The sequence below is a fragment of the Xiphophorus hellerii genome, chromosome 9 (assembly GCF_003331165.1).
Source record: "Xiphophorus hellerii strain 12219 chromosome 9, Xiphophorus_hellerii-4.1, whole genome shotgun sequence".
In the NCBI taxonomy this organism is placed as follows: domain Eukaryota; kingdom Metazoa; phylum Chordata; class Actinopteri; order Cyprinodontiformes; family Poeciliidae; genus Xiphophorus; species Xiphophorus hellerii.
Genome location: NC_045680.1, coordinates 14,737,385 through 14,752,636, shown reverse-complemented (window position 1 = coordinate 14,752,636; position 15,252 = coordinate 14,737,385). Strand labels below are relative to the sequence as shown.

At 36.5% G+C, this 15,252-nt stretch overlaps 2 protein-coding genes across 2 annotated transcripts in view; both read right to left on the bottom strand.

Annotated features, from left to right (window-relative positions):
- Positions 1-6,386, bottom strand: part of LOC116725889 (collagen alpha-2(I) chain) — a 20,953-nt gene extending 14,567 nt beyond the window's left edge. The window contains exons 1-23 of the mRNA XM_032572294.1: positions 6,360-6,386; positions 5,895-5,948; positions 5,646-5,699; positions 5,525-5,569; positions 5,358-5,411; positions 5,146-5,190; positions 4,991-5,044; positions 4,864-4,908; positions 4,729-4,782; positions 4,021-4,065; positions 3,876-3,929; positions 3,743-3,787; positions 3,540-3,593; positions 3,348-3,455; positions 3,221-3,274; positions 3,069-3,122; positions 2,438-2,482; positions 2,302-2,355; positions 1,313-1,357; positions 1,035-1,088; positions 878-931; positions 330-383; positions 172-225 (exon numbers count right to left, since the gene is read on the bottom strand). Coding sequence (XP_032428185.1) covers positions 172-225; positions 330-383; positions 878-931; positions 1,035-1,088; positions 1,313-1,357; positions 2,302-2,355; positions 2,438-2,482; positions 3,069-3,122; positions 3,221-3,274; positions 3,348-3,455; positions 3,540-3,593; positions 3,743-3,787; positions 3,876-3,929; positions 4,021-4,065; positions 4,729-4,782; positions 4,864-4,908; positions 4,991-5,044; positions 5,146-5,190; positions 5,358-5,411; positions 5,525-5,569; positions 5,646-5,699; positions 5,895-5,948; positions 6,360-6,386 — 1,206 coding nt within the window. The remainder of the gene's footprint in view (positions 1-171; positions 226-329; positions 384-877; positions 932-1,034; positions 1,089-1,312; positions 1,358-2,301; positions 2,356-2,437; positions 2,483-3,068; positions 3,123-3,220; positions 3,275-3,347; positions 3,456-3,539; positions 3,594-3,742; positions 3,788-3,875; positions 3,930-4,020; positions 4,066-4,728; positions 4,783-4,863; positions 4,909-4,990; positions 5,045-5,145; positions 5,191-5,357; positions 5,412-5,524; positions 5,570-5,645; positions 5,700-5,894; positions 5,949-6,359) is intronic.
- Positions 6,314-15,252, bottom strand: LOC116725282 (collagen alpha-1(XI) chain-like). The gene is made up of 8 exons (XM_032571227.1): positions 13,634-15,252; positions 11,545-12,735; positions 9,830-9,883; positions 9,414-9,533; positions 8,215-8,253; positions 7,150-7,203; positions 6,814-6,867; positions 6,314-6,561 (listed from the first exon to the last, which is right to left on the bottom strand). The coding sequence occupies exons 1-8, from the start codon at positions 13,676-13,678 to the stop codon at positions 6,391-6,393; spliced, it is 1,728 nt and encodes a 575-aa protein (XP_032427118.1). The 5' UTR covers positions 13,679-15,252; the 3' UTR covers positions 6,314-6,390.

Sequence of the window (15,252 nt, the reverse complement as noted above, 5' to 3'; positions counted from 1 at the left end):
TTTTGTTCCGTTTGTCTATGTCGATGTGTGTCTTTACCTATCAAATAAACTTAAAATAAAAAATGAAATAAATAATTTAGCTAACCAATGAGAGCTCAGATATTTAAAAAAACAATGGCCTCTGCTTTTCATCGTCTATAGATTCCCTATGGTGATGGTGATCAGACATACTCTGTCTCCAGGTCTTCCTGCTGTCCCCTTCAGTCCTGTGCTGCCAGGTTCTCCCTGGTTATGAAAACAAACACATTTAAACATGATCTGTATTTTGATCTATAATTTCTCATGAAGAAAATAACTTCAGGTAATTCTGTTTCCAGTCAAATACTCACACTGTTTCCTACAGGCCCTTGAATGCCAGGAGACCCTAATTTTCCAGAAGATCCCTGTGGAAAACACCAAATCATCAAACAATGATTTCAGTAACAGCTGAGCAGAAGTTTATCACTTGGAAGCCCAGAAAGAGGCCTTTCTTGTTTAAATCTAATATGTGATATTAAAAAAAAAAAGTTTGATAATTAATGATGCTAAAACAGCTGTGAGTTTCCAGTTCACTACACGTACATGTTTTAGCACATTGAGAAAACCTACAATAACACTGGAACAAAATGCAGACTCTACAGAGAAAGGTTAAGATTTACACTCAATACCTTTTAGCTGGGATGCAAAACTATTAACATCACTCAGCAGTACAGTGTAAATATTCATAGTACAGTCAATTAATGTTTTGAAGTGTCAGCATTTGCTGGTGTTCTGCAATCATTTTGACTATTTTCAGCTAAAAATGTTCCAGCTGAGGAGGAAGCTGGAACATTTCAGCTAACCTTTCAACACATTAACAAGTGTAAAGTAACATTCATGTTGTTGGGAGTGAGCTCACGTTTGGTCCTTGAGGTCCAGCATCCCCAGTGGTTCCGTTTTCACCAGCTGGTCCCTAAAATATAAAAAAGCCATTTAGCAGTTTATTACACAAAAGCCAAGTTCTCAATTTAAAACATAAATTGACTTAAAGGTAAGTCAGTTAGTGAATGACTTACTTTTGCTCCAATTTCACCATCCTGCCCTCCGCTGCCTGAATGACCCTGAGAACCCTAAAATGGGATAGGACAGCAACAATAAGCAATCTAACTAACTTTTCTATTTCTCATCTGTATTTAGTGGATGAAACTTGGCTTTTGATAAAAGTTGGATCTTCAGGTTACAGTTGTTGCTTCAAAAACTTTGTCAGGATATATTTTCTGTAGCTGATGAGTGTAGGGGCAAAAAAGTTAAAAAAAAAAAAAAAAAAATTGAACACAGTTTTAAATTAAATAACCTTCATCCCTTTTGGTCCTGAAACCCCTGGAACGCCTTCCCGTCCCTGCACAAACATGATAACATGACTTTTTAATCATTACATTTGCTGCAAATAGCAAAACATCTGTTAATGAATCTTTTCACATTCAAAAGATTTTCAGTGTGGAAATCTTCATGCTTATGGAAAGCATAGATTATTACGTTTTCCATAATAAACTTTGTCACATTTATTATGGAAAGCATATTTTTGAAAGCCTATTCTATATATATGGGACACTATTCTCCATGTACCCTAGTTGGTGAATGTTTCTGGATGAAAAAAAATGATCATAAATTCATCAAAATGCACAAAAAATAAAAAACAATATAAAATCTGCTTCTGCAACCAAGTTGTTTAAGTTGTCTAATTAAAAACTATTTGAATATCTCCACTGGAAATTTCTTTACTATAATCTGAGGAAGGATTCCACCTGCACTTTATGCAGATGACTGATGGTATTTGCATATTCGTAATAGTGCACAGTTGTGGTAATTGTCAGACCAAGTACATGCTGTACCAGATGACTTTTGTATTTTGTTATATTTTAGAGGAAATATATAAAAAAATATCTCCTGATTAAATGCAACCTTTAATATTTAGTCTTTAAAGTCTTCCTTAGGATTTTTAGAAAAACAACAAAAGGAAACACACTTCAACAAAAATGAACTTGATGTTGACTACTGTGATGTCTTGTATGGTTATCTTGGATTTTTGTGCTCTGCTGAATTCCTCATCATTCAACCACAATTTCTACTTTGTGATAACATTTCTTTTACTTATGCAGTTAAAATGGTTAACTTTCCACTTCTTTTCATGCTTTTACATTGCATATTTAATAGAGGTTTAATAAAAGTAGTTTATTCTTGGAAGTTATATATATAAAAAAGCCAAGAGCAGTTCTTTATCTTTAGGCTGAATATTGCTGTCAGGTGTGAGAACAGTCAAAGAAAATATGGCCACACAGGAACCTTAATACCAGGTTCTCCTTCAGGTCCTCTCTCTCCTGATTTGCCCATCTCTCCCTGCAGGCAGCAAGCACAACCACAGCATCAGATCAGCCATCAGCATTTAAATTAAACAAATCTTTCTCTTACTCCGACTCACAATGGGTCCAGGCAGTCCAGAAAATCCAGCTCGACCGCCTCGGCCCTAAAACACAGCAATAACCATAAGTCGCATGGATGTATTATTCATGCAGTAATCTCACTTTACATCAAAGGCTCTGGGCTTGAATCAGATTAGATTTTTCTGCGGCTAATGCCTTTATGGGTGATTCGGTCGGGTCATACAGCTGTCCCCAGTAATGTATGGAAAGAAACCAAGAAATCCCATTTGCAGTCAGCTGAAAGCCATGTAGGGGACAGATACTGCAATCATTCTGAAAACACAGTGAAACATGGCGGTGGCAGTATCATGCTGTCAGGAGGATTTTCTTTAGCAGTGACTGTTGTAGAATTTTTTATTAAGGAATAGGAATCTGTTTCAATAATAAGAGAAAGATTAATCTTTGTCTTCAAGTTTCTTTATTCGAAGGCAAAAGCGTTCGAAGACCCGTCTCTCTGAGCGCAGTCAGGAGAAGAGCCCTGAACGACACACCACATCATTATATAGCCACAGCAAGGCAAAGACTCACCCAAAGTCTGATCTTATCTCTATTACTCTCTATTAATATTACTATTAAATATAAACACTTCCTGAACAAATCATGATAGCTTAGCATACGCCTTTGTTCTACCTTGTCACCTCTTGAACCAGGACTTCCCTGATTGCCACTCTGTCCTCGATCTCCCTTTATTAGAGAACATAGACACAGAAATAAATAAAGATATTTTTCATGTTCATTTTTCCACTTTAAATGTCCAAATCCAGAGATTTTATTAAATTCACCTTGGATCCTTCTTTTCCCGGCCTCCCTTGCTCTCCCATAATGCCATCAGCTCCCTTAATCAGAGAAAGATTCAACTTTAGTATCAGAAGTGATTCTAGCTTCATTCATCTAATTAATTTCACTCACAGAGGGTCCAGGAAGTCCCATCAGTCCTCTTGGTCCTTCCAGTCCTTGTAGCCCTATTGGGCCCTTTCGCCCTTTCACTCCCTGTTTTCCTGGAGGCCCTGGAGGTCCCTGAACACAAACAAAAGTTCAAGAACAGAGTCACTGATCTGGTTGACGGTCTAAGAGGATCTGACCTGGAAGGGTCAAACTTACAAGGTCTCCATTAAACCCTGTGCTTCCTTTCTCACCTTTCCGGGCTTTGGCACCCTGATTAAAACAAACACAAACATAAAAGTCCACATTTAGATTTTTAGTTTCAAAAATTAATTGTTGCAGTTTTGCAGGAAGGAATTAAACATGCATGTTGGACCCATTTTAGCTATAGTAAAAAATTAAATGGCTTTATGTAATCTTACAGGATCACCTGAGGGTCCTGGCTTTCCTGATTCTCCAATGTCCCCCTAAAAAGGAAAATAAGACAATATTCGGGCAAGTTTGTGGATAATGTTAGCACATTTTCACTTCTAAACATTGTCAAAGCTGTCCTACATTCAGTCCAGGAGGTCCAGGTTCACCAATTTCACCCTCATCTCCTTGATCTCCCTGGTAAAATAATAATAATAATAAAAAAATCAAAGTGAAAATCAATGACAACATTCATTTTGTTTTCACTTGCTTGTTTAGACATACTTACAGGATCACCTTTAGGTCCTATAGGTCCAATTAGTCCAGGGTTTCCCTTTGAAGAAACAAATAGAAGTTACCTTGCTATCATCACAGCCTTATTTTCACTTACAGGTATCACTGATAAACATGCAGAAAAGCCTTAAAATATATACATTTATTGCAGTTGCATCGTCTCACTGAAAACCTTTGAGAAATGAAACCTTTAATAAGCGTATAGTGACTTAGGACAATAAAAACGTAGCTGCTTTTAACAAAAATCAATAATCAATGGTCCTACCGTCATAGGTATTTTTGCTGTCAGTACTTGTCAGTAAGTACATTTCACAAACTTTCTAGATCATTTCCATCCATTTCCTCCATTTTGCTCTTATGGTTTCTTGTCTTCAGCTCATCCAACAAGTTTTCAGGAGTTTGATCTCATTTATTTTGTAGGGATTATTTCAGGTGCTCTAAAGTGGGATTACTGGTCAATTTGAAATTATGTCCTAATTTGAGTTTTACCCCTGCTGAAAAAATGCACTAAGATAAAAAAATTATATTGAATATTTCTTATGTTTTCAGTGTGAAATCATGTTACTACAATAAAACATGAAATGCTTTTCACACATTTTCATCAGAGGTGCCAGTACCATTGAGTCACGATTATATCTTATGCTTAATCAACTACTTGTTTTACGGAAAGATAGTTTCCAATCAAATGTTTGACATGTTGTACCTGAGGGCCCTGCACACCAGGAAACCCCACTGCTCCATCTGGACCAGGCTCTCCCTGAATAAAACCACAGTCTTTTAGCAAATAACATTTCCTTAAACATTAGCCTGAAGAGCATGCATGTTAATGTCCTGCCACCTGTGGTCCAGCTGCTCCCCTGGAGCCCATTTGTCCTTGATGACCCTGAAAGCATAAACAGTTCTTTTGACGACTGTCTTTTTATTTCCATATCAACGTCACCTGCTTTAAAACTTGTCTTACTTACAGGAGGCCCCTTAACTCCAATGAGTCCCACTAATCCTCTGGGGCCAATTTTCCCCTGATGAGATAGAATATTAATTTACTGAATCTTACTAAGTTTGCACTACACAGATGATGGCTGGTGCGTGATGTGGCGAATCGATGCCGTTACTGACTTACAGGTGGACCAGGAGGACCGCTAAAGCCTGGAGCTCCGATTTCTCCCTAAAAAAGCAACAGTGATTGTAATCAAGGTGTAAGTTTACATGTGATTGGATTTTGATAAGTCACTGCATTCTGTAAAAGTTTTTGAAAGACACAAATCATTTACTTTGAGTGATCTTTAGGTACTGTGTCGATAAGACTGATCCAGTCAGCAGTGTGACACTAACCAGAGGTCCTGGTGGTCCTGGGAAACCACGAGGTCCCCTGACTCCAGGTATACCCTGAACATTGAACACAACATATTGTACTTACAGTCAGAGTACAGTCATGGATGTTATTATGTAACGCAATAGCAAGGAAAGACGAAGTCTGTTCGTTTCAAGCTAAAACTTACACTGTAGCCGGGAATCCCATCAAAGCCTTTGGCTCCCTTATTTCCCTGATGTAAACAAGAAATACAAATCAGACGACACGTCCACCTGGTGAGATTTAAAGGGTTGAATATTCAATCTGACCTTTGCTCCTTTTCTTCCTCTTTGCCCCTGAGCTCCAGCTTCTCCCTGGTAACCCTGGAGGAAGAGAACATTGTGTTAAAATGCAAAGAAAAGAGTAAAATATGAATGGATATGTAAGGAAGAGCTGATATTTTTAAGATGTGCAACAACCAAACATTTATACTTTGATTTTTTGTGTTATATTGAAAACACAATATTACAATTTTGACATTTAATGTCTGTGAGACATGAAGTTCACTGTAATCTTACCCACTCACCCAGCTCCCCTTTGCTTCCCTTCTCTCCATCATAACCTTTAAGACCCTGTATGAAAAAAAACAACAACAACCATACAGAACAATCAAAGTCATAACTAAACAAACACAGGTTTTATAGGTACATGATTTAAGGTTTTTTGAGTTTAGATGAAACAGACTTGTGAAGGTGCACATTTTCTTTCTTGGTTGATTTCTCTGGATTTTTTTCTATAATGTCACAGAAGGCAGCAGTGTGTTTGAGGGGTTGCCTTAAAAATCATCCATTTGCCATTACATCGTCATCTGGACATTCACAAACAAATTAATAAGCCAATGCAAATAATTTTGAGAATTCTTAACCAACTTAAAACAGGAAAAGTTTACTTTGATTTTATGTCAAACAGTAAGTGAAACATGTTAATGGGTGTTTTTATACTGTGCATGTAACACAATTAACTGTAACTATTTATCATTTCACAGCAGCTTTTCCAGTGTGCCAAAGCATTTTTCTACTTATTATGTGGAAAAGCGAAAACACAATCCAGAAACTTTATGTTTGTGAGCATCCGTGCCTGTTCTCCAGGGAAGCCTGTGGGGCCTGATTCAGCATCTCGTCCTGGGGTGCCGTCTTCTCCAGGTCGACCCTGTGGACCCGGCATACCTTGTGGTCCTGGTTTCCCCTGTAGGAACATAATGTTTCAAGAGAAAATAGTCTCTAAAGTTTATTTTTAATATTGAACAAATGCCAAAAATAGACTTTTATATTACATTAATTAATATAATTAATATTAACTCATGTCTATATACTTTTTGATCTGAATTATTTGGAGCCAGAGGAGCTAAAATGCCACTTGTAGCTCTGGATCTACAGACTTTTTGGTTATGAATTAAAGCATCAGTCTCCAATATGGAGTTTAACAACAGGTGCTTACAGTTTTCCCTGGAACTCCTTTTGGTCCTTGCTTTCCAGCAATACCAGGTGGCCCCTGAAAAAAAAGAAGAAAAAAAATTATTCCAGTTTATTTTTCATTTGATATAATTTTATTAGGCAAAATGCACAAAATCCCACTGAATTTTTCACTATCAGTATATTTAGATATTCATTAGTATATGTGAGAATTTTATCATTTCTATTGTCTGAGCCATCATTATTGAGTTTATTCGTGCTACTCCTGTGTCTTGAAATTTCCCCTCGGAAGCAAATAAAGTTATCTGAGTGGAAGTGGATTATGTAATAAGGATTTAAAAAAATTAAATTGATTCCTTACAACTGGTCCCTCTTCTCCAGGAAGTCCAGGTGGGCCTGGAGGTCCTTTACGTTTCTGCAAAACAAAGGATGCAAAAATTATAAGCATAACATTTCTTTCCTTTTACTGAACATTTTAAATATGGTAAAAATCTGAATGTACTGATAAATGGCATATTAATCCACAAAGTTGTACTAACTGTCACTACTTTAGAGGAAATAGTAAAAAAAAAAAAAAAATAACATTGTTCTGTTAATTATCACATAGTCTTTTGTAAACAATAAGGTCCTTTGAGTTTTACAGTTAGATGTAGGAAGGATGACATTTTGCTGGAGAAAATTTAGGCAAGACAGTAAAACGCTGCATCCTAATCTCCACACTATTCAGTGGGATTGCTCTTATTTAAGACAGCAGCAGTAAACAATAAATCCAGATATTAAATGGGATTAAAGGATACAGTGCAATGACAAATGTTTTAGATTAAAATACTATCTCACCAACCATCTAAATCAGCAGCTGAGTTGCTGCCGGACTAATTTATGGTAGACTGACAAACAAATTTAGATAAGTACAATAAAAACAAAGCATTTCATGATAAAAGAGGAAAGATTACATTTGTACAGCACTAGAGTGCTTTTTAGAAGGTAATATTTGTGGACAAACATCTTCATGAAAGGCTTTAACAAGGATGACAGACTTAAAGTTAGCTCTTTAGCAGAAATAGTTGAATCATTTCACAGTTTCTGAAATGCCTAAAACACACATGGATGTGTTTTAAAAGTCCAACAATACGGTACATTGCTTTAAATCTGTTACATTCAGTTTATCGTGCAGAGACATTCATACAGTCCAGTCCATGTTAACTTAAAAAAAAAAAAAACAATGCTGAGTTCTTCTTCTGGATCAGTCAGTGATGCTATAAAACTGCAAATAAAACCAATTCCTTAATTCCTTATCAGGGTTTATCAGACAGTTCTCATCAAACCATCTCTATCTTCCCATACTTTGATTTTATTTTTGAGCACTAGCCACTTCCCTGATAGTAGTATAACGTAAATGCATCCTAGTGACAAAACAGTCGCCTACCGGCCAAGAAGATACAAGCTTTTTGTAGATTTTTTTTTCCTGCAAGAGAATGAGACAAAAAACAGTTGTGAAAAACAATTTTTATTATCACATGACCAAACAAAGTTAAGTAATGATATAGTGATCAAGGGCAGAAGAAGTGTGAAAAAGACTTGTAGGATCAATCTATAAATAAAATCTGTCAGACAACACAAAGTAGGCTAAAAGATCCCAAAAAAGTAAAAATTCAAGTAAAAGAAATTCAAGAACAGACTCTGGGAATCCAGTAAACCCCAGTGAGAGCCATTATCCACACATGGAGAAAACAAGGAACAAGAGTGGCTGGCCTACCAAAATTATTCTAAAAGAGCATTAGCCCGTCCACTGTGGTTGTAGCTTAGTGCTAGAGTAGTACTTTTGCAGAGCAATTGAAAGGTTGTAGGTTTGATTTCAGCTTCAGCCTATTAAGTACCCATACAAATCTGCAAACAGGTGAATAAATGTGTTTGTGAGAGAAAATGGGTGAATGTGGTGAGTATGACTGAAAAAGTGCCACATAAAATCACTTAATGTATCCAGCAGGTCACAAAAACACCCATATAAAAAACATCTGCAAGCAGAGCAGGTCTCACTTTTCTATTTCAAAATCAGTATTTGTGATTTAATATCAAAGAGACTGAGCAAAAATTGTATCTCTTGGAGATCAACTGAAGGTGAAAACCACTGCTGACAAACAAAAGACCTTTCTCACATTTGTCTAAAATACCTCAATGATCCTTTGTTGATGTAATCTGTCAAATTAGTTTAGGATAAACTACAAGAAATCAGTCAATTGTCTGCTCCCTGCAGTTTTATGACTGCAGGGCTGGCATCGTCCATCATGTCATAAATCAGCAGGTGATATAAAATTCCCTCAAGACGTCCAACAGAACTGCAAAGATTGCTAAATGAATGCATCCTATGGCAATGAAGTAAATAGATATGAGCAGGACATTTGTTAGTTGTTTTATTTCTTCGATCTATTTTGTCAGTAATTCAGTAGCTTCTACTGACCCGTTCACACTGCTGTATCTTTTACATCTTTATTATTTTACTTCAATTCATATTCACTTAGCTCACAGCCTCGGTTTATCTGTTCTGTCCCAGACCATTTTGGCTGCCTGTTGTTTGTATTTATGGGGTTTGATTACTGCTGGTGGAAATCCACAGAGGACACTTACCTTGAAAGCCTCCCACTCGTCTTCAGAGGTTTTGAACACAACAATGGCGGACATCCCAGGTGGCCCAATGGGGCCTCTGTATCCGGTCTGCCCGGTCCTGCCCATGACGCCTTGGTAGCCCTTAGAAGCCAGAGAACAATGTGTTTCTTTGATGAGGAAAACATGTCTAATTTTAGATCATGTTGTCATCACTTAGATGAGCCTCTATTGAAAAAAAGAAAACAGCTGGATTTTTAGTAGATCAAAGATTCATTTTTATGTAAATTTAACCTGTAAAGTTTCAGATGGTACAACAAAAGACTCTCAGACTCTAAATGATCCAGAGCCATTAACCCAGTGTTAATTTGCTTAGAATAAGGTATAAAGAAAATACATTGCTACAAATATAAGCAAACTGTTTAAAATGAACACATTACTTTGTCTCCTTTAGTTCCCGGTGGCCCTGGTAGTCCTGGTGAACCCTGCTGTCCCTAAAGAAAAAATAAGGTACAAATTTAGTTTGCTTGCAAAAACTTTACAACAAAATTTTCACTTGTAACCTGGAAAAACAGGAAGAAAAATCTTAATCCTGCATAATTATTTTTCTCACAGCTGTTCATGGTTTGGTTTCATAAATGTTTCAGTTATACACTATTTTCAATATCTTTTTTATTTTAAAGTATGTGGTGATAAAAAATTTTTTTAAACTACAAAATATTTCATTTCCAACACCAACAAAGCTAAAAAAGTGAATAAAGATTTTTTATGCATATTAAAAATTAATTTTAGATGTTTCCAAGAAGTGCAGATATTTAAAATATTATTTATGTAGATAAAAAATATCCTCTTAAGATGTAAGAGGAAATCGTAGTTGTTCAAACGCAAAGGCAAAAGCTCAGAATCATTTGCAATACCAAAGATTGACCACATGAGGGAGGCAAAGCTTTTCAATCAAGAAACAAACCCAACCTTTATTTGACAACGTCGAATCTCCAAAAGAAAAAGGTTTCACCTGTCTTAGTGCCATTTGATTTTTATTTTCAAATGCTACAATGGAAAATTTCAGTAACGCATAGAAAAAAAAGTAAATGAATTTGCTGCACACAAAATTCAACGAGCCACTTTTTAGGATCATACATATTTTACAGCAGTTTTTTCCCCCATAAAATATGAAAAGAAAGAACTTGATTGCTGTGTACAAACCTTTCTATTGGTAGATAAAATATTTATAGTTTTATTGTTTCTAATTATTTCTATTGTATGTACTCTCGATATTGGTTTTTAGGTGGAGGATTTACAAAAACCTTTCTGTGATGTGCCATTTCTTTTGCATTTTTTGTGAATTCTGAATTTAAACTAAACTGAACTCTATAAATAATAAGCAAAACTAAACCAGAATGGACTGACAGTGGTACTGAAATTAATATGAAAAACACCAAACTGAATGAAAACAAATTAAAATGAACTAAATTGGAAAATTAACATTTTGTTTGTTAGATCAGAAGAGTGGATGTGATCTGTCTGGTACTGATCTAAACCAAGTCAGACTTTATGTGATAGAGAGGCACCACTAAATCACAACAAAAGTCACATCTGGGGCTCCACAGTGTTCAATTCTTGAAGTACTTTTATTTAACATCAACATGATACCCTGCCTCAGTCTGTGAAGTATTGCTGTGGAGCTATATTTTCTTTCAGTGTAGTGAAGTGGAGAAATAATTTATTGTTTTTGCTCCCAAAAAGGGAAGATTTAGAAATCAGCACTTAACTTTACCCTATGAGACTGATTCATAAATCTTTAAAACATTCAGAGAATAAAAGGCTTCCTTTCAAAACAAGACAAAATATTACATGCTTGTATATTTAGAGGAAAATATTATTGTTTTCAGGTCTTTATAAGTCTCTTTAAAAATAAAAATCACCCCAGGCAGCTGCACCTCATCAAAAATGCTGCTGCCAGAATCCTGGCCAGAAAAAATTAAAATCAGAAAAAAAATCAGTTACATTACAAGGGTCCTTTAATCTCTGCAGTGGCTGTTTTATAAATCATCTAGGCACTGAGACGGCAGTGCCTAGCATTTCAGAACTGCTTATCAGGGATGAACTTTGCATTTCTAAAAACTTCTTTTGAAAAGTTGTGTTAAAGTCTTACCCTTTGACCTCTGATTCCTGGTCTGGGTTTTGCCTGTACTTCTCTGTATTTGATGTCTGAGGCCTGATTGGCTGCTTGAACAGCCTGTTGTGGTGTTTCAGTCTGGGATTTGACTCCAGAATTAAAGATTAAATCAGATGAGGACTGATGGTGAGATTTGACATCCTCATTGTCAAATACTGTAGCTTCCATTGTTGGATGTTTCAAATCTTCCTCCTCCCTCTTTAACTCTTCATCACCATAATCTGTATCTGCACTTTCATTTCCTCCTGCTTGTGGAAGTTGTGTTGCATTCACTTTAGGATAAACAGCTTCTAGATGATTACCCATTTTTACCTTTTCCCTTCTCTCACTGGCTGAAGTATTATCCAACTTAGCGTCAAAGTCAGTAGTGTTTAGTTCTTCTCCCTTTAATATTCTGCTAGTAATAAAGGTCAGGTTTGAAGCTGGAGCTTTCTGAGGTGCAGAGAAATCCTTTGATTCTGCCTTTTCTTTTTGCTCCTGCTCCTGTTTTGCTCTGCAGTCTTCTGGGGACGAGGTTGTGCCTGCAAAAAGTGGCAATGTGATAAGTGATGATGGTGATTTCTTTCTTACTTCCTTCATTTCTCCTCCACTCTTATATGAGAGGAGTGAGCTGGAGACAAGAGGGCCTGATTCAGTGGTGGAAACAGAAGTAGAAGTGGGAGCAACATGCGGTCTGTTAGAAAAAGCTTCTGTCATGATTGTTTCTGTGGGATTCTCAGATTGAATATCAGGGCTTGAGAGAGTCTCCTCAACACTGTCTGCAACAGACACAATATCACTTGTGAAGCTGCCATCGACTGCATGAAACTCATACTGACGTTTCCCTGGAGTTGGACTCCTGGTCTTGTCTTCAGAGCTCCATCGACTCCCCTGGTTCTCCACATCAGATTTAAAAAGCTCCTCCTCAGTCAAAGACACAGGATGTGGTTCAGGATTCCTGCCTTCATAATCTTTGTCTCTTTCAATGTCTGGTTTGTCTCCATCTCCGCTGGTTGAGCTTATAGACATTGTTTCCACAGTGTTCTGGGTTTGTAGTAAAGCTTTTATGTGTCCATCATGTATGTGTGAAGCAGGGAAAGTTCTCACGGTCGGCTCAGAGAAACCAGTCCGGTTTTCTGGACTTGATTTGAATCCAGCTTGAGTAGTTATCCTGTGAAAAGATCCCACCTGTTTGGAATGTTTTTAACATAAAGAAGTTCAGGTTTTATTCATACATCTTCTGAGAACTGTAATCAAAACAATAAGGACATTTCTCAGAACAGCTGTATGCAGAAATTACTATGTAGGTCAGAATTGTAAAGCCACAAATTAAAATTTTCTCTGAAAAATATGTGATAGGATTGCATTCTCTTCTAACTTATTTGACTTTAAAATGATGAACATGAAATCCTTTCTGTGCAGCAAGCATGACATTAAATCTATAAAGATACTGTGAATAAAACTCAATAATGTAGGATAACAACAGTAGTAACAGCTGACTTTAGGTTAAAAAGATCAGCGAGTACAGACAATTCACAAAAAGCATGAAAACTGAAGAGAAATCAATTCAAACCAGGGATATAATCAAAGAATAGATCATAAATCCAAAACAAATTCCTATCATAAATAGATTAGACTTACAGAATAAAAAAGAAATGAGAAATTTAGCTATGATGTCACTGGCTCCTGTTTACTCTTGGCCAGGTCTATTAATTACATATTAGGGGAAAGGACAACAATGAGGAGACAGAATGGAAACGCTGACATAAAAAATGAGAAAAACAATTGAGGATATAAACTCTCAGCCTTCTTGGCTTTATGGGTTGTACTGTAATATTAAAACTAGGCTTCATTCACGCGCATTTAAAAATAATGTATCTAAGGCAGTTCTGTATCATCTTTGATAAAATAACAATAACTAAGTTAGATTTGATTGTAAATCTGAGATGAAAAAGTTCAATAGTGACATTCAGCATTTTTAGCATTTTGTTAATGCTACACCTGTAGGTAGCATTATTTACATCTCATTTAGGTATTCTAAATGAGACTCAGTGAGGCAGAAAAAAATATCAACAACAAGACTTACATAATTCAGAAGAAATATTAGCACCGAAACTTGAGCTGCAGACATGGCCTCTGGTGTAGATAAAAAACAGTTTCCTCTCTTGGAGTTGTTTGTGTCTGTAAGACCTCCAACTACTCCACGTTTCACTTCAAAAACCCTGAAGTAAAACTTTGTCCGGCCTGACAGTTAGAGCTCAACGCAACCAGGAAAAAAAAAAGAGGAGACCAAGGTGAAAGCACATTCAGACACATATTGATGCGGACGCCGTCTCGTCATTGTAACATTGCTGTGCCAGACGGGCGGCTGTCCAGCAGTTTATCCTCTTCAACAAATCTGCAAGTGGCTCACGCCTGAGAGTGTGAGCAACACTTATGTGAGCATGCTGATAAACAGAAGGCGTGAATGCTTTTCTGTTTATTCAGCGCAGATTATTGGATCCGAGCACATGATCGGATGAGATGAGAAACTCAACTGCTCTGCATGTGTGGGTGAGCATGAATGAGCAGGAGAAATTTAAGTTTGAAATAGCTAAAGTGTTTAAAGGAGCCTCCATAGAAGACTTGAATTAGCCCAGACATTAAATGAAAGACTTTCTTGATATGTAGCACAGGAGTTTTTTTTATACAATGTGTTTCATAAATCAGTCTAACTTCCACCTAAATTCTCATTAAATCACATTTTCTTATCATTTTGTCAGGAGAAAGACGTGGAGCCCTGATGTCCAGGTGAGAAATGTCACATGAACATCAGAAAAGCAATAGGCGACTACATAAAGAAGTGTGTGTAGGGTTGGGTTGGAGCTTACAGGAAAGCGTGTGTGATGAGAGGAATCTTCTCCTCCCAGCAGGATCACACTTAAAAGCGAAATGTTCAGACAGGTCAGGGGTGAGTATGGTCAGCATTTCATAAAGATCAACAGAGAAGAACTTACAAGTGTCCAAACTGTAAACTGGGAATACCTCAACACACTGCTGTTGTTACCAATCAGACTGGCCGGCATTTATTCACCTCTGGATGCCTTGATGAGATCCTTACTTGGACGCTGATGCAGAGTTTTAAATGGTAATAAAAGTACAACTGGATTAAGTTGGTCTTGGTCGCTGACAAATTAATTGTAAAAACAATGGAATAGTATGGCTAATAGAAGAAGAAGCTGTTGTTACAGAACTGCCAATAAATATTGACTATTAAAAAGGATATAAATTATTGTGTTGAAACAAAAACTTTTTTTTAAAATCAAATTTACATCTCTGTGCATACTGTATTTATGCTAAAGGGTCGTAACATTAACATTTAACATTTCCTACATGTTTCTTGGTAAAATAACTTTAAATGCTGCTAAGAGTATGAATAGGTTTGGGCTTCACTATACTTTAACATGTATTCCCAGGTATCTAAAAACAGTTAATCACAAAGGCTTCATGGTGACAGCGTGTGGAATAAAAATATTTTACATAAATCAAGTTATTTTCAACAGTCTTGATAAAAAAGTAAAATGTCTACAAAAAGACTTCTTAGCATCTGATATTACCGCCCTACTGTCAAAAGACAAAAGTCTTAAACATACAGCTTCTTAAATGTTCCAACTGGACCATGAATTTAAATGTTTAAAACAGGCCAGTGGATATGTGACAGATTAA

Excerpts from the sequence above, each read along its gene's own strand:
- LOC116725282 (XM_032571227.1), bottom strand. The coding sequence starts at position 13,678 with ATGTCTGCAGCTCAAGTTTCGGTGCTAATATTTCTTCTGAATTAT. Across the intron at positions 9,884-11,544 it reads CAGGAATCAGAGGTCAAAGG|GGACAGCAGGGTTCACCAGG; the intron begins GTAAGACTTTAA and ends TTTTTTCTTTAG. Across the intron at positions 6,562-6,813 it reads AAGGAGTTCCAGGGAAAACT|GGGAAACCAGGACCACAAGG; the intron begins GTAAGCACCTGT and ends ATGTTCCTACAG.